General features: G+C 36.3%; 1 protein-coding gene across 5 annotated transcripts in view; it reads right to left on the minus strand.

Annotated features, from left to right (window-relative positions):
• Window positions 1-23,674, minus strand: part of ANK2 (ankyrin 2) — a 574,287-nt gene that overhangs the window by 155,740 nt on the left and 394,873 nt on the right. For all 5 annotated transcript variants that reach the window (XM_032631821.1, XM_032631822.1, XM_032631820.1 and 2 more), the window contains 2 exons: window positions 20,363-20,461; window positions 18,058-18,156 (listed from right to left, as the gene is read on the minus strand). In XM_032631821.1, the coding sequence (XP_032487712.1) occupies window positions 18,058-18,156; window positions 20,363-20,461 (198 nt within the window). The remainder of the gene's footprint in view (window positions 1-18,057; window positions 18,157-20,362; window positions 20,462-23,674) is intronic.

Here is a 23,674-nt window from a genome sequence, read left to right on the forward strand (position 1 = left end):
TGCAGAACAACTGAATGGTTTTGGGCAGGGATCACATGTGCATTTTGGAAAGTTCACTCTGGTGACCACAGATGCCTTGGTTTGGGATGGCAGGATTCAAGAATGGAAGTAAGGGATTAATCAGCTTTTGCAATATTTGCGATAGTGTATTTAAGTGATGAAGGTAACATGAGCTAAGACAACACCTTGGCTAGAAGAAGGGGGAGCTATTTACTGTTACTAAATGTATGAAGTGAGAAGGCAGTAAAGATTTACTACAGGTCCTAAAGATGTGGGAAATTATCCTTCCTTAACTTACTGATGCTATTTAACAAGAACTAGTCCACCAGAGAATGTGAAGCACACCTCTGGGTAACTGGGGAAGGGCATGGCAGCACTTTAACACCATTGTAAATTTTATAGGAAAGCTTTTATCTTCCCACATAAATAGGTCAACCACACAGGATTATTGGCTCCTGTGTCCATGTACCCAAGTGCTTTCCAATATATTATGTCTCCACGTTTTTCTAAAATGGTCTGGCGGCAGGTAGGTATGAAAGTATATGCATTTTCTCCTTTTTGATATAAAAAAGTCAAAGAGATCCGGAGCCCAGGTTGATACTGGAAGGATGCGTACAAGAACAGCATTATTTGTTGTTAGGGTAATTCCAGGGTGACCAATAGGTGCCTCTACCAACTGGTTATTAAATATTTTGAACATTATCCCTCTCCATGGCAAATTATTAATTATTTGCCATTCATTTATATTTATTCACTAAAACTGTGCTTGGTGACTCTTCACTGCTAGGCATTGTGCTCAGCTTTGGTGATTCAGAGATGAAAGCTCCCTGTTTATTAGGAGCTCACTGTCCAGAGGCTGAGATGGGCAAGTAACCAAACTACTGTATTACAGTTCAGTGAACGCATATATAGTTAGTTTCTTAAAAAAAAAAAAAAGTTATGGGGCTTCCCTGGTGGCGCAGTGGTTGGGAGTCCGCCTGCCGATGCAGGGGACGCGTGTTCGTGTCCAGGTCCGGGAAGATCCCACATGCCGCAGAGCGGCTGGGCCCGTGAGCCATGGCCGCTGAGCCTGCGCGTCTCCACAACGGGAGAGGCCACAACAGTGAGAGGCCCGCGTACCGCCAAAAAAAAAAAAAAAAAAAGTTATGTGTTGGGTATAACGAGAACATAAAAGGACACAGAACTCAACTGGATAAAAAATTACATCTGAAGGAAACACTGGGAGTGACACTTGGAAGACACTGGGAGTGATTCGGTTTGAGCTAAGATATGAAGACACTGAATTTAGGCACAGAGGCAGGAAAGGTATTTCAAAGAGAGGAAACCCCATGAGAAGAGAAAACCCTGAGCATATAGGGATCTTTGGAACATTCACCGTGACTAGCGGGGTGAGCAAGCCGAGACAGGCAGGGATCAGCCCCCATCCGTCACGCTGAGGCACCCGAATTTTATTCTGAACTCTTGGGTGTCACTGAAGGGTTTTAAGCAAGGGTTTGACATGGCCATATTTGCATTTTAAAGAGATTAATTTGCCAGAGAGGGGAGGATGAATTAGAAAATGGCCAGAGAATAGTCTGGAGGAGTAAAAAGAAAGTTTTTGTAATAATTCAGATGAGAAGTGAGGATTAGAAACGTTAAAATGGTTTTCAGATTTTGAAATGTCATTTAGTATTCATGTATTTATATTCCACTTAAAGATCGGAAGTGGTTTCAGTCTGCATGAGTTATTAGTTATTGATAACATTTCTCAGATTTATTAAAAAGTTAAAATGCTTTTCTTCAAATCTAGAAATTATATCATATTTTAGAGAATTCAAACACTTATAATATTACCAAAAATGTTGTTCCTATTTTCATTAGTGATATATGAACCAGTAATCAGGTTTTAGCCACTGGAGAAAAATTTTTTTTTTGCTAATTGGATTATCTGGGAAAACTGAATGAACATGAGCTGATAATCTTCCTATCAAATGTTAGATTTATTGCAGTTTGGGGGAATACTTTAATGCAATAAACCTATTGATATCTGTACGTCATTTCAAAGAAATTATATAGAGACAAATAATGTCAGTATGAAAAGTAATAAATGGTTTAGAATCAATGTTTTGGATAAGGATCAAAACTCTAAGAAGTATCAATATTACCTATTTTAACAGAATCTTAACTTTTCAGACATAATTTTGCCAGAACATATAACCTTATTCTTCTATTACACAAATTAAGATTCATCAGTCAGATGACTTGAAATGACCATACAAAATCACTTTTATCTTAACATAAAGGTCAATGTTCAAACGTATGGACACCAAGGGGGGGAAGTGGCGGGGGCGGGGGGTGGTGGTGGGATGAACTGGGAGATTGGGATTGACATGTATACACTAATATGTATAAAACAGAAAATAAGAACCTGCTGTATAAAAAAATAATTAAATAAAATTCAAAAAAAAGTCAATGTTACTATTCAATTCAAAAGGTCTCTTTTTAAAAAATGAGATGCAACTAACATGTTATATTAGTTTCAGGTGTATAACATAATGATTTATTGTTTGTACATATTGAGAAGTGATCTCCACAGTAAGTCTAGCTATCATCTATCACCATAAATAATTTTTCTTGTAATGGGGACTTCAAAAAAAGGTCTTTTTTTAAAGCACCAAATCTGTTCTAAAGTTTTTCTCCTTGACACTGGACTAGGTGCCAGGTAACAAATATGGACATAATACTGTTCCAGCCCTCAAGAGCAGAAAATATAACAGATTCACCGACTACACGTATATGGAACCATAGCACAAGACACACTGTAATTGCCGAAAGCGAAGCATGAATCAAATGCTGCCAGAGCACTAAAGAGTCAGCAACTGATACCATGAAGAAAGGCTTCTCAGGCCCAAGCACACAGACCTGAGAGGAAACCAGGAGGCCTTAATGAAATCAAGACGGTAGATCTAAAGAAATGAAAATGTGCTTTGCCATTTTTTTCTATTCTTCTTTCGTTCTCCCTCTCAAGAAATGTGGTGTTTGTGTGAAAAGTCAGAGTGTATTTGCTACAGGCATATATCACTTGGGGAATTCTGTTCTCTAAGCACAATACTGAGTCTAATGAATTAAAAAAAAGGACTTCAAGTAAATTTACCAAACATGAGTAAAATCTCATGCAAGAATGCATCTTGAAAGGAATTCTTACAGGTCTAAAAATTTTTTTTTAATTTCAAAGATCTCTAATTCACGTCTAACATATTACCACCCAGCTAAAGATATACTTTAGGTAATTTCATAGATCGAGTGTAAGCTTAAAGAGTAGAAACTGATTATAGAAACTTCAAATGGTATATAAATTAATTTCTCTGTAACTGCTCACTGTTATTTCACTTGTTCTTACTTTCAGTTCTACGCTGCTAAAATTATTAAGTATATTTCAATGATTAAAAGAAATTGCCCTATTTTTCTAGATGAAAATGTTATAGCTAAAAGGAGACTCATCCTTTTACTGCTGAGGAAATTTTAACCCAGAGATTGAGTAAACTTCCAAGTGGACTGGGCAGTAACATTGGTTAAGGAAGGAACAGGAAGTTAGTAGGAAGTAAATGGACACAGCAGAGGCAAAGATGCTTGGAAACTTTTGCCCTCTTCTTTTCATCTTTCAGGCATTGACACGTGTCACCCTCTCTGGGAGGCCTTATTCAGTGCCCATAACACTCTTAGCACATAGTAGGTGTTCAATAAATATTCGTTAAATGGATGAATAAATAAAGTGAAATAGGATCCACGTTTCTTTCTACATCTGTGGTGGTTTTAAAATATGCCTACAGATTCTTTTCCCATAAAGGTTATTATAGAATACTGAGTAGAGTTCCCTGTGCTATAAAGTAGGTCCTTGTTGGTTATCTATTTTATATCTAGTAGTGTGTATATGTTAATCCCAAAAAAGAACAGACATATGTATATGTACATGTATAACTGAGTCACTTTGCTGTACACCTGAAACTAATACAACATTGTAAATCAACTATAGTCCAATATAAAATGAAAATAAAAAAAGAGCAATGCATATGTCTAAAAGCTCAAAACCTAAGTATAAATTCTGAAGAGAATTCTGGGAAAGAATTGTGTTGTTGGCAAAATGGCATCTTAAAAAATCAAAATAAAAATTAAAACTTCACACACAAAAATATATGGCTGCGAATTCTTTGACACTCCTCCCTTCAAAAGTGGAACCTAACTCCATTTCCCCAGAGTGTGGACCAACTTAGTAATTCACTTCTAATGCATTGATTATGGTGGAATCGATGATGTGTGACTCCCAAAGCTAGGGTTCAAAGTCACTGTCCTATTACTAGGTTTCTCTCGGGTAACCTGCTCTGGAGGAAATGAGCTGCCATGCCATATTAGCATTCAAGCAGCCTGTGGAGAGACTCACATGAGATGGAACTGAGACTTCCCACCAACAGCTAGTAACGACTTGCCAACCATGTGAAAAAAACTACCTTGGGAGTGAATTCTCCAGCCCCAGGAAAGCCTTCAGATGGCTTTAGCTCTGGTCAACATCTTCACTAAAGACTCATAAGAGACTCTGAGCCATAATTTCACAGCTAAGCTACTACTGAATTCCTGATCCACAGAAGCTATGATGATAATATATGTTTATTGCTGTTTTAAGCCACTAAAGTTTGGGATAATTTGTTACGCAGCAATAACTAACACAATGTCTAACAAGGTCATACATGATCTGGCCACAGCCTACCTTGCCAACCACATCTCTTACCACTCTTACTCTATTCTACTTCCTTTCTGTTTATGAAAGACATTCATATCCTAGACAGTTTTATTTTTTCAAATTTTCTAGTCGTATAACTCTCTTCAAATACTATCTAACCTAAAAACTCTGAAAATAAAATATTAAACACTGCTGCTCTGTTTGATGTTGAATGAGTTATAACTTTCAGCAATGTCTTCCTTATTCCCAAATTACCAGGACAATCGTTTGTAAACTGTGCTGTGTTCCAAGGAGGTATATCAGGGATCCTTCTAGTAGAATGATGAGTTTTAGGAGCTATCACTGTTTGAAAACACAAAGACAGAGTAGCCTAACATGGTAGTCATGTGTTACCTTTCTTTTAGTTTTTTGCAATTAAAAATGATATAGCCTTTCCATTAATAAGAAGGAATGAGTAAAGTAGGTAGTTGTGTATATTTGCTTAGATGGAGCAATCTATATCTAAGAGTCTGAAAATTGCAGCTTTAAGTATTTATAATACCCTTAATTCCCCGTGCCATTTGCCAGTTAATAAGAACATTACATGTACTCTCCACATCTACTGGAAAACTCATCAACAGATTACACAATCAATCCCAACAGTAGAAAATGGGAATGGTTACAGATAGCTCTGGGTTTAAACTTGGCAAAAGTAGAATTCCCCTTTTGATGAAATCTTCTTGTCTTTTGCAGGAAGGTCACTGTTAAGATTTAGATTTTTTCACAAAGCAGAATTCTTCAGCAGCCTTAGCTATGAAATGTAGTAGGCTTTTTGTCACACACCAGTTAGCACTGGTTGAGAATTACCACTCTAGTTTCTATTCCAAATACTATGTATCATCTTCTTCTTTTGAATTAGCATTATGAGAGAGAAGTTTGGAAAGCATCCCAAAGTTATCACACAGCTTTAAGGTCAGGATAATTCAAATTAGTTCCCTAAATACACTGTAAATGCACAGCTGAAAAGGATGTAAAAAAACCAATGGGTACTAATTGTAGTCACAAAAATAAAGACTACTTTGTGTACTTTGCGGGTGTGCTCAGGGCAAAAGAACAAAAGATACAAAAGCAAGATTATAAGCTTGCTTGGAAGTTAAGAAGGCATTTTATTAATTAAAATGTCATACAAATTTTCTCAGATAATCAGAACATGACAACTCTTTACCAGGGTTAGGATATTATAAGTTATTTTAACCTCTTCTCTCTAAAGGTCCTCTTTAAAGGATTATAGCTAAACTATTAGATGACATTAAAATGAATAATGTACTAAATCTTTCTAGGAAGGTTAAACTCTATGGAGTATTTACTATGACATCGTGTTTCATCCCCACCTCTATGCTATTAGGGCCATTTAAGACTACAGCTCATAGTCATTCATCCAAGGGTACACCCATAAGTGATGTGATCAGGGTCTGAACACTGAAGGACTCCAAACACAGTGCTCTTTCCACTCCCTTCAGCTGTCCCCTTTAACCGGGATCAGATTACCTCAGAGAACAAACACTAATTGGACAATTAGCCTTTTCTTAAGCTCTTCACTAGAAATGACAGCATTGGAAATGCCATGACTTGCTTAATGAAGAATGTCCAAGTGCCCTCTTAGGTATAAGGATTCTTCCAGTCTTTATTTCCAGTGATTAAGAAATTTGGGGTGGTGGTAGTGAGGAAAGAAAGCTACACACTTTATATTTGTTATTTAATCCTAACAGCCCAGTGAAATAAGTAATATATCTCTACATGACTTAAGGAAGTTAACACTCACAGGCATTAGGAAGCATTCCTAAAGTTTCACATCACTTACAACGTGGAGCTGGGATTTGAATCCACGTATAACTAATTCTAGAGCTCATGTTCTTTCTACTACACTATACTGTCATGTGTTTTAGCAGCAAATTTGGCAGACAGTATTTTATCATGTATGGGTATTGCCAGCAATCAGAAACACCACTGAAAATACTGTATTCCCATAATCACCGCTTTCACCTCCTCATGGATAAATTACCAAGAAAACATGTGAACTATTCTACATATTTCAAGTTACTCACTCCAGTGCACCCTACACATCAACCTGAACTAATCTTCCTAAAACTATTTTCAACGCTTTCCTGAATTGATTGTCATCTTACTGACCATAATTAAACATCAGTTTTTCACAAACCATGGCTAAAGATGAAGACCTTTTATACCCTAGCTCCATTGTCATATTAAGAACAAACCTTCAATGCACATTCTGATGTTGTTCCAGACCAGCTTGTCTCACCAATATTTCTACACTCACCAAGCTCAATTATACCTCCCATCACTGTTGTAACTAATCTTCCCATGTGGAAAGTCTTCTGTTTCAATTTCCCCTCTGCAGAACTTTCAGTGATGGGCTCAGGTCCTCTGAGAATTTTTCATTAATAGAATTTGGCCAATTTCAACCTTCTTCTCTAGAATATAGTCTAGAGAGGAAGGTTGAAATCATCTACCATCTTCTGTTGTTTGCCTTTGTTCCTGGTGTACTTGTCCTGACTTTGCAGGTAGCCTATGTACTTTTAAAAGCAGCTTCCTGCCTGACACTTGTTTAGAATCCTCCACAGCAATGAGAACTCTGCTGAGTACACAGTAAGCACCCAATAAACAGCTTCTAACAGTTTACCCTCGATTCCTGACAATGATGAATAACTTAGATTTATGCTTCTCTCCTTTATTCGTTTAAAATTTAAATTTAACAGGTGACTTACCACCAGTTCATTCTACAAAGGAGATGAGATGGCTGGTGATGTTCTATTCATTCTCACATAACTCCAAAATACTGAAAACATTTATCTCCGTGTTTTACTTTACAAAAATGAATAAATACCTCATTACATTGTTAAGCCATTACTGATAACTATATAGTTAATCTCCTTGGATTTGTCAACAAAAAATGAGAGGCAAATGAATTTTTAAACAAATATAGAGAAAGCAAATGAATTTTAAAAGTAAATGAAATTTTAAAACTGAAGAAAGCAAATGAATTGTTTTTTTTATTCAGAATCCAAAAAAACAACAACGAATAAACAGATGTAGTATACAACTAATATAATCTATAATGAATTTTTAAAATGGAGGGCCCAAGATATAGTAATAGGTATTGGTTGATGCCTACCCAGCATCCCTCCTCTTTTTTTGAAAGCATCCTGGTTTTTCCTTAGAGTATCTGTCTTTACTCACATAGTTCATGTAACTCCAGCAAAGCTGAACTTCTCAGCTCCCAGCTCCAGGAAGAGCATCAGATAACTTAAGCCAATCAACACATTCGATTCTCTTAGATACAATGAGTGGTTCAAGTTTGGGCAAGAGATTTAAGATAGGCTAATCAGTCAAACTCAGGATTCTCTGGTCGAAAGCTGGGACAAAGTTCCCTTATTTTAACAACAAGAAAATGTCTGACTCTAACCTTAGGTCCACAAAAAGAATAAAAATGACAACAGCATCTAACATAGAGCGCTTGTTATGTGTCATGGTTTGTGCTGTATACTTCGATCCTCACAACAGCCCTACATTTTATGTACTATAATTACTCCTGTTTTACAGATGAGTAAATCCAGACACAGATATGATAAGTAACTTGCCCTAAATCACAAGGGTAGGAGGTGGGTGATGGGGGCAGGGTTCGGGATTCAAGATTGTCTGACCCCAGAGATGTTGCTCTTAACCACTGCTAAACTGAAGCCTGTCCAAGTTTAAATCAACTGCTTATTACACTGGTCTTGATTGGTTCTCATTCTAGTTCTTCCAGACCTGCTATTTTTCACTCACTGTACATTAAGAATCCACAGTCCGGGGCTTCCCTGGTGGCGCAGTGGTTGAGAGTCCGCCTGCCGATGCAGGGGACACAGGTTCGTGCCCCCTTCCGGGAAGATCCCACATGCCCCAGAGCGGCTGGGCCCGTGAGCCATGGCTGCTGAGCCTGCGCGTCTGGAGCCTGTGCTCCGCAACGGGAGAGGCCGCAACAGTGAGAGGCCCGCTTACCCCAAAAAAAAAAAAAAAAAAAAAAAAAAAAAAAAGAATCCACAGTCCTCTGGACAATTACTATAAATTTTTCAAAATTTTGGCCATATATCTTAAATTTCCTTTATCACCTCACTTTCTCCAATCTGAAAAATTTCCTTAAAACCTAGACCCTCTTCCACTTCTCCCTGGCTTCACTGCTTTGGCAGTCTCATTCAAGTCCACTGCTTCGATAAACACTTCTGTCAGATGACCCATAAATGTCTTCATTTCATTCCAGAATTCTCCTCTGAGCTCTAGACTTGCAGCTCAGACTTACCATTAAAACCTCCTCTTGGATGTCTAACAAGCACTTAAAATACAACTCATGCTCTCTACCCTCCTTCCCACCCAAACAAAAACAAAACCTTGTCCTTATCCCATGTTCTCTATATCAATGGACTACATCACCATCCGTACTGACAGAGGAGAAATCCAAAAGTCATCCTTGTACCACCCCCTTCTCACCTCCCTTCTGCCATCATCACCAAGTGCTCTGAAAGAGGTCCTACATGTCTCCCAAAGCGGTTCCCTTTCTCCATCATCTAAAGCAGCAGCAAGCACTCCACTCTAACTAATATCACCGACTGTCTAGAGTCAACCTCTGTAGCAGTCTCTAGATACTTTGCTTTGCATCTGTCCTGGCCTCCTTCCAAGCTGTTCTCCGAACTGCAGCAGGTGAGCTTTTCAAAATCCAAATCTTGTCTTGCTGTACCTCCCACCTCCACCTCATACTGGGCTTAGGATAAACATCTTAAAATGAAATCCTTAATATGGCTCACAAGGTCCCATAGGATCTGACTTTCTCTCTCAGTCCTCATATATACACCACATTTCCCACTCATGTTTCAACCCCCAGATTTCTTTTAGGCTCTTGCACGTACTATATCATTTTCCCATAGCACACTTTATCTCCTCTTACCCCCTAGTTTTCATATCAATCCTTTCTTTAAGAGAATAGGTCACTGGAGGTCATTATGCTAAATGAAATGTCAGACAGAGAAACACAAGCATCAGGTGGTATCATTCATATGTGGAATCTAAAAAAAAAGCCAGACTCATAGAAACAGTGCATAGAAAAGCAGTTGCCAGGGGCTGGAGGTTGAGACAAATAGGGACTGGTAAAGTGTATGAACTTTCAGCTATAAGATGAACAAAGTTTGAGGATCTAATGTATAACATGGTGGCTATAGCCGATAACACTTGTATAACTGATATTTGCTGGGAGTAGAACTTAAATGTAAAGAAAGAAAGAAAGGAAAGGAAAGGAAAGGAAAGGAAAGGAAAGGAAAGAAAGAAAGAAAGAAAGAAAGAAAGAAAGAAAGAAAGAAAGAAAGAAAGAAAGAAAGAAAAGAAGGAAAGAAAGAAAGAAAGAAAGAAGGAAAGAAGGAAAGAAAGAAAGAAAGAAAGAAAAGAAAAGAAAGGAAGAAGGAAGGAAAGATGTGAGGTGATGGATTGTTAATTATCTCAATGGGGGGGAATCCTTTCACAAAGTATATGTGTATCAAATCATCACGCTGTATGCTTCAACTATCTCACAATTTTACTTGTCAAATATACCTCAATAAATTTGGGGAAAATTTTTGTTTTAATTATCTATGAGTTTTTAAAAAAGAGAGCAGTTTAGTCATCACTTCCTCAGACTCCACCACCCCAACCTATTAGAGAGCACACATTAAATTCCCAAATACCTGCTAAGTGAGTGAAGGAAGGAGGGAGGGAATGAACGATTGCTTCTGACAATTTTCTATTGGGAAGTTTTATTTAGTGTCATATTTTTCCAATTTTGCTTTGTTTTGTGGTCTTTGCCTTAAAGGATGATTGTTTTGAGGTCTTCCTGATGGTTTCACCTACATCTTGGTTGCTGTGGAATGAACACGTTAAGCTGTGAGATCTGAAGTAAGAGGTAGACTGCTACACTGCTATTCTTACTATTTGCTGCCGGAGTAGCTTATCCTCCATACTAACTCAGAAGGAGAGAGAAGGAATGGTCTTCTGTATGAAATTCGAACTCCATATTTATTAACAGAAATTTGGAGCTATCTTTGACATTTTACTCTTCTCCCTACAAGTCTTACCTTACTACAAATTTATTTCCTTTAAAACGCAGTAATATTGGACTTGGATAGGCTTGTGAAGGGATAAATAAATGGGACATCTACCAAAGAAATAGATTTGATGATGCTTATGCCTTAATTCATTCAATTTTTAAAGATATCAATTCTCATCATTTCTCTAAGCACATTGGAGGATGGAGAACTGGAGAAAGCATATTTCCTTTATTTAATTTGGAATGCTGAGGAAGGCAGATACTCTTGCAAACTTGTAATCACCCAATAAACTGACTTTCCGAGTCAAAAATACAACAAAAATATCCTGACTTCTCTCGTATCTCTGGTCAAATGCAAGTAGATGCCATCATCTTAACTTTAGAGAATTTGTATTACAATAGTAACTTTCCCAATTAAAAAATGAAGAACCTTATTAAAAAAGAACCGTATGTATAGGTTTGGAAAAAAAGCTGAAAACAAAACCTTTTTTGGAATCTGTGATCATGGATCCCATTTTATACTGTGCGTGTGTGTGTGTGCGTTAACAGAACGGAATGTTCCATTGAGTTTTTATTTTGAGAGGCAAGGATGGCTCTACGGCCATATGGAAGCGATTCCGTGTAGTGGGCATGCTGGCCAACTGTGTAGGCTTTCGTCCTCTTCACAACCCAATTCAAATTACGTTTGACAATGGGTGAGTGCCAATGAAGAAAAAACTATTGGAAGCTACACCTGAAAAGACATTTATCATTGCATACAGTGAGTGTATGCACCTCTAAAATTCTGGGGGTGTAATCAATGGTCATGTAATCTTGCAACTGGCATTACTGGTCATAATCTGAACATCTGAAAGCTAATAAAATAACAGCCTAATCATGTTTGTGTTACAAATAGGAAAATCTTCTTCTGGAATAAAATGTCCAGGAGTAAATGAACACAGAGTAGTGAGTATAAAATAGGCAAAAGGATTCAAGAAAAATAGAAGTAAATTCAGTAAAATATGGTATCAAGAATACCAAATCAGAATATCTTATTTGGACTTACCATCAAAATAAAATAAAAAGAAAAATACAGTGTTCCTGAAGTCCTCATAAAAGGACTGAAAACATAAGAAATTCCAAGAAAAAGTAGAACAATGTAGACATAGAGAAGAAAAATGAATCAAAACAATCACAAACCACATTTCAGAAAGTATAGTCTTCCCTGTGTTAAAAATTGTTGGTAAGAGAACACTCCAAGAAAATGGATGGCTGAGTGCCACAGTGCTAATGAATCCCCTTACTTGCTAGTTGTCTAGCTTCTGTGAAATGCTTTTAGTATTCCCAGCATCTGAGTGGACAGACCAGGAGCGAATGGATGGCATTTAAGCCATAGAGCTGGCTCTTGTGGGATGTAAGTAGGGTCTTGGACCTCCCTAGAGGAGACAGAAGGTGTAGAGACAGCTTAATGGGAAACAGTGAAGTATGCTGAGGATTTTTGGAAGGGAGGGGTCCATGCCATTTGGGTTTGCGGCTCCATTGCTAATTTTTTATAAGACCTTGGTTTTCTTATTTGTGCCTCAATTCTCCCCATATCCAAAATGAGAATAATCACTGCTGATTCACATCATTATAAAGATAAAATGAGATTAAAGAGCACATAAAAACACTTTTTAAAATTAAGTGTCTAAAAAAAAAAATTGAGAGTCTAAGTGCAAGATATTACAATTGGGCTGTATTTCTTTGGCATTTGGAATCTATTCCAAGAAACACTCAGCTCCCTGGACGTATACGTCTAAATCAGTCTCATGAGAGCTTCTAGCCCATCCTTTCTTCTAATGAAATCACATTTTCCTCTCTCTCTATAACTGTCAGAGAACTCAAACATCATAGGCTCCACTGAATAAGGTAAAAGATAGAGAGCTACAGCTGACCGCAAGTTCTGTTCCCCACGTTCCACAGTTTCACTTAGCTGTACGGAGATATCACCTATTCTAGGACCCAGTTTGTTTTATAAGCTGTGGTAAAATATAAATAACATACGCCAGTTTTCTTTGTAAAATCAAAAACCAAATACCTATTTTTAAGTCACTTTGTTGTATTTCAGCGGTCATTCTGATTTTAATAATTTTATATACGGACATTATAATAAAGATCTAAAACCAATACTCACATAGATGAGGAACAAGAAGTAAATTTTGGTAGAGATGATTAAAGAGGGGCAATTTCTCAAGCCAGATTTCCTTGGAAGCAACAGCACTTGGTTCATGTTTTGAACATTTTGCGGAGATACAGCGTTTATAGTTCACAAAAAGTACCAAGTAAAAAATTTTCACCTCAAACCTTTTGCATGGATTCTACTTCAGAAGAATCAGCTTACTTGGACCTTAACAGGGTTTGGGCCAAAAGAAAGAGGAATTTTAAAAATTATTCTCTGGGGTCTGTAGTGAAGGTAGAACTGTTATGGGAACTAGGAGAAGCAGTTTTGCCTGGAGAAGAAAATTATGAGCAGGTAAATGAACCATCTTTGTCTCAGTCTGTCATCAATACTGACAGTCAATGAAGATCAAAAGAGATAATGCACACAATGCATCACAGACAGTGCCTGGCAGCCAGTAATATTATTTGTACTATTATTAATATTAATATCTAGGGCTTCTCTGGTGGCGCAGTGGTTGAGAGTCCGCCTGCCGATGCAGGGGACACGGGTTCGTGCCCCGGTCCGGGAAGATCCCACATGCCACGGAGCGGCTGGGCCCGTGAGCCATGGCCACTGGGCCTGCGCGTCCGGAGCCTGTGCTCCGCAACAGGAGAGGCCACAGCAGTCAGAGGCCCGAGTACCGCAAAAAAAACAAAACAAAAACAAAAAAATTAACATCTACTATTAGGAATGACTGGAATACACACCAAAGCTAATTCTTATACGTGAAGAGGATACATGCATATGTTTAGCCTCCAGTTGTAAGTAAGCAAGGCATTGTGCCAAATCCTAAAACTATAAAGTGCGAGAAAAATTATCGGCTCCCAAGAAGTTTACCACCTTGCAGAAACTGTAACTATACATTTAAAAAATAAACCTGAGATGGGCAAATATCAACAGGCAAAGAAGGCTACAAGAATTTAGAGAAACTCCTCACTCGGAGAATATTTTTAAAACCTTCTCAAAGTATAATTTCCTTGATAATATATAATAGGAACAATTTTTTTAAAGTCATATCTCCAAGTCTAATAGGTTTACAGGTTACAAAGGTGACAAACAAACGTCCGCACAGATAGCTGGAAAGCATTCCAGCATTACTTATATAGGACTGTTTAAAGGATGTTAACATGCTTACATTTTATGAACGTGCCTGTGTTTTTCAGAAAGCAAGCAACCACCTTCAAAGCAAATAGCATTCCTCAAATCACTCTAATGTGACTTCCACTCCCATTATTCCACCAAAACAGCTTTCACTGAGATCTTGATGAGATCTTCACACCATTAAATCCAGGAGACTAAAAAACCAAGCCAGAGAGCTACATGGTCGAGGCAAGGCTTAAAATCACACCAAGAACTGACTCAGTAGAGACTACACTGCTACCACCATTGAGCACAGAAACTTAAACATTTGTTGACTGTCATTGTATCAGTCACATAATTCTATTTAAAACACTTAAATTACTCCTGCTAGTATACTGGAATTCTTTTTTTTTTTTTTTTTTTTTGCGGTACGCGGGCCTCTCACTGTTGTGGCCTCTCCCGTTGCGGAGCACAGGCTCCGGACGCGCAGGCCCAGCGGCCATGGCTCACGGGCCCAGCAGCTCTGCGGCATGTGGGATCTTCCCGGACCGGGGCACGAACCCGTGTCCCCCGCATCGACAGGAGGACTCTCAATCACTGCGCCACCAGGGAAGCCCTGGAATTCTTTATGAATTAAGCACACCGCCTACCAAAACTGGCACTGTGCCATGTTGAAGGTCAGCCTCCTATGGATCTCATAGCTTACGTAGAGAATGCAGAAAAATTCCATAGAGGCACACATCTGCATAACCTAGGAGCCTGTAAATGTTTACACATCTGCATAACCTAGGAGCCTGTAAATGTTTACTGAGTGATTGTTCCTTGGAGCTTTGCAGAGTTTCCTACCTTCTTAATTCAACAATAACCTTAGTGCTCCATTTCCAAGTAACTCGGAAGTTTGTCAAATGTAAACGACTATGCAGTCACCCACGTTCCTATAATAACAGATTATTCTGCACCCACTTTGTATTATGTTCTTAAAAAGATGTAGGAGAAGGTATAATTTGAGTACAAACTTCAGAATTTATGTTGTGCATCTGGGATTCCTATGCCCTTTTTCTGGTTCTCAAAAGGGAGTGACTGTTCAACTATCATGAGCATGGCTCCTAACCATTCACCTGACATTCATTGTTGTCACACAAGAAATTTGTATCGTAAACAAGACACCACCAACAAGAATCATACATGGAGAGGGGTTCACATTTCCCCTCAACAAATCCTTAAAACCATGCCTTTGGAATTTGATCACACACAGGGCAAAATAATCAACCTCTTTTATATAAATTCCTGCATTTTAATTTCAATTATTAAATTATAAAATATTCTAAGTAATAACAATTTGCGTTACTTGTTAATGATGGCTACCTAAATTTAATAGCAAATGATGTTACAGGTCTTATCAAATGACATATGCATTTAGAAAAGCACCCTAAATTTTAATTACTAATTGTTCTTACAGTATAAATTAAAACTTTCTCACAATATAAAAATCAGTGTGAAACTATCTGTCAGGATTTCCTACAATATAAATCTAAACAGAGCTAACTGAGTACAGTACAAATAAAGATTATTTTAATCTCATCGATAATATAAATTTTCCTTTAAGGTCTGTTATTATCTGGCATGATTGTGACTATGAAGAACAGCCTCACTGACACTGAAAGCAAATCACTGATTAAATGGTTTTAGCTTGTTTACCTTGAAAAGTCTCCGAAGCATCTAATGTCTAATAAAACAGTATAACAACTGATACAATTTTTAACAAGTTTTTACCTTGCAGCATTTGATACCTGTCAACTTTTATGAAATCACTATGTTCAACTAGTCATTCTGAGGAAGGTAACCAAGCTCTTTTTATAGATATTAACAGCACCAACACATATGTGAACTCCCTGTCAAAAGTAACCTCCTACAGGCAATGGGAGGCTTTTACTGCCATGCTTTTTTAAGAACACAAACTACTGATTCATGCATGTAGTTGAATCTATATTTAAACAATCTTATTGCGATATTCCTACACTCAGTTTTCTCTTACATTCTCTAAATCAAAGGTTCTCAAAGCGTAGTCCCTGGACCAACAGCACCAGCACTACCTGAGAACTTGTAAGAAATGAAAATTCTCAGGTCCCTAGCCAGACTGAATCAGAAACTCTAAGGTGAGGCCCAGAAACGTGTGTTTTAACAAGCCCTGCAGGTGATGCAGGCTAAAGTTTGAGAACCTCTGCTCTAAAGCAAAAAGATGTTCTCCAGCTGTAAAGAAGTTTTTATCCCTTACTTTGGAACAGTCAATTTTGTAGTATCTTGTGTCTCTAAGCCCAAGATGCCATTATCATTATAGAATACACCAGAGTTCTTTACAAATGATACCAATTTTTTAAAGAATTTCACTTAACCAAGATTTTAGAATATGGCATATTCTCAATAAATGTTAAAATACTGATGCACACTTAACTAAAAATGTGGGTGGTAAGGGGAAAAAAGCAGCATGATATTATAGAGATAAAAATGGATAATTTCTTGTCTGTCATAATTTAAACAGATTCTTCCCTATAATTAAGGTCAAAGAAAATAGGGCTCTTTCTTACTTTTCCCCATTGGTATTTTATGGGTCCAGAACTTGTGCCATTTATACAAGTAGAGTCATGTCTGCACGATGAATGAATGAACAATATACGTAACGCATATTCCTACACAAAGGCCTTCAAAGGCCCAAAGAATGGATAGAGAGGAACTGGTTTATTTTGCCAGTAGCCTGCATGGTGTGGCCTATGTTATTAGAAAGGCTAAAAACTTTAAAAAATAGAAGAAATGGATTTGACTATAAAGATATGCACCTCAATTTCTGCATAAATATATAACAGATACTAAGAGTAAAGCTTTGGGCAAAGCAATATTTTCTTCCCCTTTCAACCAGAGAAAAAATAGGGATCAAATTTATAGTATGATGTATTTTGATTATTCTTTTAAAACTGTTCTTAATTTCATTTTAAGAATATCATTCCCTATTCTATACAATTGTTATTACATGCATCATAAAGCTGTGGGTCTCGAATTTTCCTTTCCCTTAGGAGCTTTGTAAAAACCATATTTTATATGCGAAGTACCCAAAGTAGTGTGATTCCCACTTTATAGCAGATTTCCCACTGGAATACAAATCTTTTGAGAATTTTTTCAATTTAAGAAGAGAAAATACTTTTATAGAGCAACATAACTTGCATGAATAATTCACCTTTCACAGACATCACTGTCATTCTAGAAAAAACACTATATATTCTTTTTTTCTTTGCACTTAAAGACAATGATAGACTGTGAACTTGTCAAATTTTCAGTTATATTAAGAGGAGATGATGTGCTAAGTGAAGTAAGTCAGAAAGAGGAAGACAAATGATATCAAATGATACCATATGATATCCCTTATATGTGGGATCTAAAATATGACACAAATGAACTTATCGATGAAACAGAAACAGACTCACAAGCATAGAGAACAGACTTGTGGCTGCCAAGGGGGTGGTGTGGTGGGGGGAGGGAATGGGAGTTTGGGATGAGCATATGCAAATCATTATATCTCTATATGGATAAACAACATGGTCCTACTGTGTAGCACAGGGAACTATATTCAATGGTTTTCTATATGGTTTTCCTGTGATAAACCATAATGGAAAAGAATATGAAAAAGAATGTATATATATGTATAACTGAATCACTTTGCTGTATAGTGGAAATTAACACAACCAACTATACTTCAATAAAATAAATTAAAAATAAAAAAGAAGCTAGAAAAAAGAGGGAGATGATGATACATCACGAAAATAAGAAATGTCATGGCATGAGTTAATAAAATAACTGCCTGAAATAAATCACAGAGTGTTTATAGTAAATCTATCTACCCAACAGATGGCTAAACCCATTAAATCAATTTCACAAGGCTGTTCTAAGTTAAATTCATTTACATCAGAGAAAATCTGAATGTAATACCTGAGACTGTGCGTTAATATTGGCTCCTTCCTTAACGAGAACTTTGACAACTTCTGCTTGTCCAGCCAAAGATGCAATGTGAAGAGCAGTATTTCCTTTCTGTTTTGGAGAAACAAAATGGAAAATGTTGGAGGCTTCCAAATTTTGTAGAAATCAAAATGTACAGGTATTTTCAATTTTGCTGATGATTTGAAGTGGTTAAAACTTGTCATTCTATCAAGATTGCAGCCCACCTTGGGAAAAGATAATTTTTACCATCAAAACATTGGCAATAAAAAAAAAAAAAAAAAAAAAAACATTGGCCATCCCATACAATGTCTTCCTTTTCTATCCTGCACAATTCCAGTTTAGTGTTAAGAACATGAAAAGACTGAGATCTTACTGAATCAAATAATCTGGGATGTGTGTACATGCGTGTCTGTGTGTGTGTGAGAGAGAGAGAGAGACAATATTACCATTCATGTTATTATAAAAAAAGAGTCCTACTACAAGGTAATATAAACTAAGAATAAAAGTTTATCTGAACCATTGAATTTATTTCACCTTGCAGAGAAACCTAGGAATTTTCAGTTGTAGAGAAACTGACAATTCACAGTTGTATGTTGAGTCACTGGAGCACACGGTTGTTCAAAATATTTTGGGAATAAAATAATAAATTTCACATGAGCTATACAATGTTACCAATAATTTCTACCATTTGCTACGTCAAAATTTATCATCAAAAGTACCAAACAAAAATGAAAAATAATTTAAACCTATCATGAAAAGAAAATATAGGCTAAGAGACTGAAAGATGCCGATCATAGGATTAAAACAAATAACAAAAAGAAAAATAAAAACCAAGCAAATCTATACATTCAAAGCCATAAATTTCGGACACTAGTTCTCTTTTTGCCACCTCCTCACTGTGGGTCTTTATCCACTCGTACTATTTTGAAGACTTACTTGCCTTCTCTTTAAATGAGGAGATTTAATGAGATATTTTTCTGGATCTAAAATTCTACAATTGTAATCTGTGATTAAAAATGAACCTATATTTTAAAACATCAACAGAGTTTAAAGGAAAGGAAACAAACGATAATAAACAGTTAAGCAAGAAAGAGTGATTGGTTTAATAAATATATTAATATGAGCAACTCAGGGGAAGCAAATAATTTGATATACATTCAAACTGACATTCTTAAATATTTGTTTAACATTTATCTCATGTTGTCAAGAGAAATTTTAATAAAAATATTTATTCTCTCTTTAAAGTAAGCAATTTCTTGCAAAGCAAACATATTTTAACATGTTTGGAACTGCCAAAGAGTTCTTTGTTTGTTTTCGTTTTTAAATTTCCACTAGAACTGCTGTACACTATACTGTGAGCAGGGTCAGTCTACATTTTGGCAATTATGTATGAGGTGTTGGAAACCCAGGTTAACTGGCCATATCCCTAATTTACTCCAGGGCTCTTTCTGTCTATCCCTGATTAGACTAATGACCCGGCCAGGGGTTTGAGTACTTGCCACCTCTCTCTGCAACTCCCACGACCAGACTGTCACACTGCAGCCCTGGTCAAATGGTGTGATTCTGATTGGCTACTGTTTTTTTTCCAAATTAAAATTTCACCTTCTAAAGACAAAGATGTGTCACCACTGATTTTTTTTAAAACACCTGTTGCTTCTGAAATGATCCCCCAAAGACAAGGTTCAAATATATTTAACCAAAAGAAGTATCAACAAGGAAGTAACAGGTTGTAGTATGCCAAGCATCTTGTAAATTCCTTTAAAAATGAGTCAAATTTCTTTACAAACACACGTTACAGTGACATAATCTAATTTTACCCTAATAATTCAATCCATGATCCCCAAATCCCTTTTCCATTAGAGTATAAAAGATCTGTATATTCTCTTATCAAGTTAAATGAATACATTAAAAGATATAACAATTTAATGAAAGCATGAAAATTATTCATTTCCATTGAGAAGTTTACTATATCAATTATTTTAAAAAATGAATTAACCTTGGGAAAATAGGTGTTTTTGTCTACAGAGGATTATATTAGTCTAGTCTCTCTGTGAATCAAAGGAAAAAAGATAGAATACTAGAAACTAGAGATACAGAATTCTTCAGTCTCTGATAAGTCCCTAAACGAAACCATTCAAACTCTGCAAAGTTTAATGGACAGAATTTCAATTTCAGTTCTGCATTGTTAAGAATCTTTGGTGTTCCAGCAAACCTCTGAAACGTATAACCTGGGAAGAGAAGCTTTAAATCATTTCCTCTTTTCCAAGGAAATAAATTCTACTAGCATAAACACTACCTTAGTGGCAGAATCCACAGCGGACCCTCTTCCCAGTAGCTCGTGAACCAGCCCCACATGGCCTTCCTTGGCAGCCAGATGGAGAGCGTTGAGTCCATTCTGAGAAGAGAAACAAACAAGGCCTCAGAAGTGGAGTAATGATGAGGCAGACAGTGGCTGATCTTATGCAAGTATATAACCCAGAAGATGGACAGACTCTGATCCCCTCATTTTCTCTTTCTTTTTGCATTAGCTTGAAGCTATTAATTTCAGAGAGACTAATTTCCAGTGATTTTGATTCAGAGAGGCAAAGAGGTAAATATTCATTAGAAATGTGGATCTGCAACTTCAACAAACTTTCTTTTTAGACTAAGAAATATCTAAATACTTTTGCAATGAGGAAAGAAAAAGAGCAACTCTGTATCATTTGTTGTGCTAGCCAGAAATAAAATTCTGTAGTTTCTAGAACATAAAGAACTTTAAATAAATCTTACTTTTTAAACAAATGGGAGAGAAATGTCCTCTTCATAAAAAGTAATTAGTGTCATAGGACAAATTCTAAGGTAAAACAACTTTGTAAGGACAACATTGTACTTAAAAAAACATTTAGCACTATGTCACTAATTTGTCTTGAAGGTTTTTTTCAAAAATTTATCTTATAATCTATGATAGTATTGAAATACCTGGTTCCCATCTATCTAAATTCCTGAAAAATTCATTACTCACCATAGCATTGAAAAAACTCTTTGAAAATTTCACTAAATATGGTATCTACATATATTATACTGACAAAGTTTGAAAGCAGATCTTGTCATACATATAGGAAGAACCAAGTACAAATTGCTTCATGGCAAATTTCCTATTTGTGGTCATTGTATATCTTATACTTAATGATTTTCTTATGAAAAGTATTCAGGCTTTTATGTGTGACTCAAAAATAAAGTAATATTTGCTTTTCTTCTTTGCAAAACATGGTCCTGGTTTGTCAACAACATCTAACTTTGAGTAGTTGACAAAGTTGCATTCAGTACTATTAATACATTCCTGTCATGGTTTCCATATATTTACTGGCACAAAATGATAAGAATTAAATTTATTATTATCATTTATTAAATTAAAATTTGAAATTTATGATTATGTATATTCCTAGAACATTTAACAAATGAATTGACAATATAATAAAAACTTGAAAAATATGAAGTTTTATGACCCCTGGATTCTACTAGCTTGCCAATGAGGTTAATGGTGTTGACTGTACACAAATGATTCCGCAAAGAAAATTAATTTTCACTCCCTTTACCAGACCAAGGAAAGCATTATATTTTAAAGTTGTTTTCTGAGTTAATTACTCAACACCCAGTCTCCTTGGCAACAGGAAGTATTTGATTTAAACAGAGGTAATCTATTTCACGAACAGTAAATTCATTCTAACAAATAAGGAAGGGAAAGCAGTATGTCCATTGGGTAGGAATTTTTGTTGTTGTTGTTTTGTTTTTTTGCGGTACGCAGGCCTCTCACTGTTGTGGCCTCTCCTGTTGCGGAGCACAGGCTCCGGACGCGCAGGCTCAGCGGCCATGGCTCACGGGCCCAGCCGCTCCGTGGCATGTGGGATCTTCCTGGGCGGGGGCATGAACCCGTGTCCCCTGCATCGGCAGGCGGACTCTCAACCGCTGCGCCACCAGGGAAGCCCGGGTAGGGATTTTTAAGGAGCTAACTAAGCCTGATGATAGTTAAGAGCCTTTAACTTTCCCGATATCTTTTTTAATTTATATATTCTTCAGCATGACATTTATTGATTTTCCTACGTTGTTTACAGGAAGAAATCTTTTACTCTGTATCATGAGCCATTGCTTAAATGTTTTGGAGAGTGGATCCATTCTTTCAGTCTGTAAGAATCAAATGTTCCAATCCTTGGGAATTGTTGAAATAGCCTAGCAAACTAATATTTAAATAATTTTGCATTTTAAGATGTTTCTTTTTTTTAAAGATGTTTCTTGTAAGAAGTTGCCTTTCCTTTTCCTCAATTCCTACCCTAGACTGGCTTGAAAATGATCTCAACAGTGCATTCTGAATGTAACTTTCTATGAAATTTAAAATAGAAAGGTTTGAGAATTAAGACTTTTTAAAGGTGAAAATTTTTATTTCATTACATGAGTGACCAACTTTCTGAAGGTTAGAGCATTTGTGATACTCTTCTCAATCTCCCATCTGGGAGATATTACTCCCGTCACTACAGCATCAGCTCAGCTGAAACCTTTAACTTGCTGTAGACCACACTGTTAGAACACTAAACTTACTATGTTCATGTTTCAATAAATATTGACAATAACTTTTTAAAAAGTTAACAAAGGTAACAAGACACCATCTCAAATAGAATATAGTTGACACAATCTAAAAACTTATGAAGTTCAAATATATATTTAACTTAAAAAATTTCAGGAGACATTATTCTAAGGAGGACTCCAATGCCAAACTATTTCTTAGTTTACTCCATACTTTTCTTTTCATGAATACAAAATGTAGCCTACCTCATTTTCACACACACAAAAACACAAACAGAAAACATTTAAATCTGCAGAACAGGATAGAACATTTTCTCAATAATTGGCCAGCTTTCTTCTCAATTAATTACAAGGCTGGGATCTAAAAAGAATTTTATGAGGACAAAGTACCTTTTTGGGGGGGCACAAAGATCCTACTACAAATCACTGCAATATAGTTGCAATTTATTTAAAAAGTCATTAAGAATATGATTAAAATTTTTTATATGAGGGAATAGTTCAGAAACAAAATTGTCTATAATATGTAAATCGAATTCAGGATATACATATGTCTTCAAGATTTCTGTAACACTAATACTACCAAAACTAGAGTGATTATAAAGACACAGATGATAATAGGTGAAATTCTAATTATAAATGTTGTAAATTCTTAAGCTGCCTTCTTTTAAAATACAGTCAAATTGGGACTGCTATCATATCGTTGAATTCATATCCTTCAGCTGTAGGAAACAGAAGACAAGCAACTTTCTTTAAGTTAATGTTTTGGTTTTAGAATTTCTAACCCAAAATATATTTAATTAGCAGTTGAATATGTTGGGTCATTGTTATCAGAAAAAGCAACTCAGCAGCAACTGGACTTAACACCAAAATGTTTGATCTTGTGAATATGAGCTAACATATAAATTAATCATGTTTAAAGTGGAAAGTGATAAATAAACCTATTTAATAGTACAGCTCAGCTAACTCTTTGAGAATGTATTTTGTAGTTAACCCATTTGGGTGAGTCCCTCAGATCATGCTTCTAAAAACCAAATTTCCTATAGGAGCTACG

The sequence above is a fragment of the Phocoena sinus genome, chromosome 5 (genome assembly GCF_008692025.1).
Source record: "Phocoena sinus isolate mPhoSin1 chromosome 5, mPhoSin1.pri, whole genome shotgun sequence".
NCBI lineage: Eukaryota > Metazoa > Chordata > Mammalia > Artiodactyla > Phocoenidae > Phocoena > Phocoena sinus.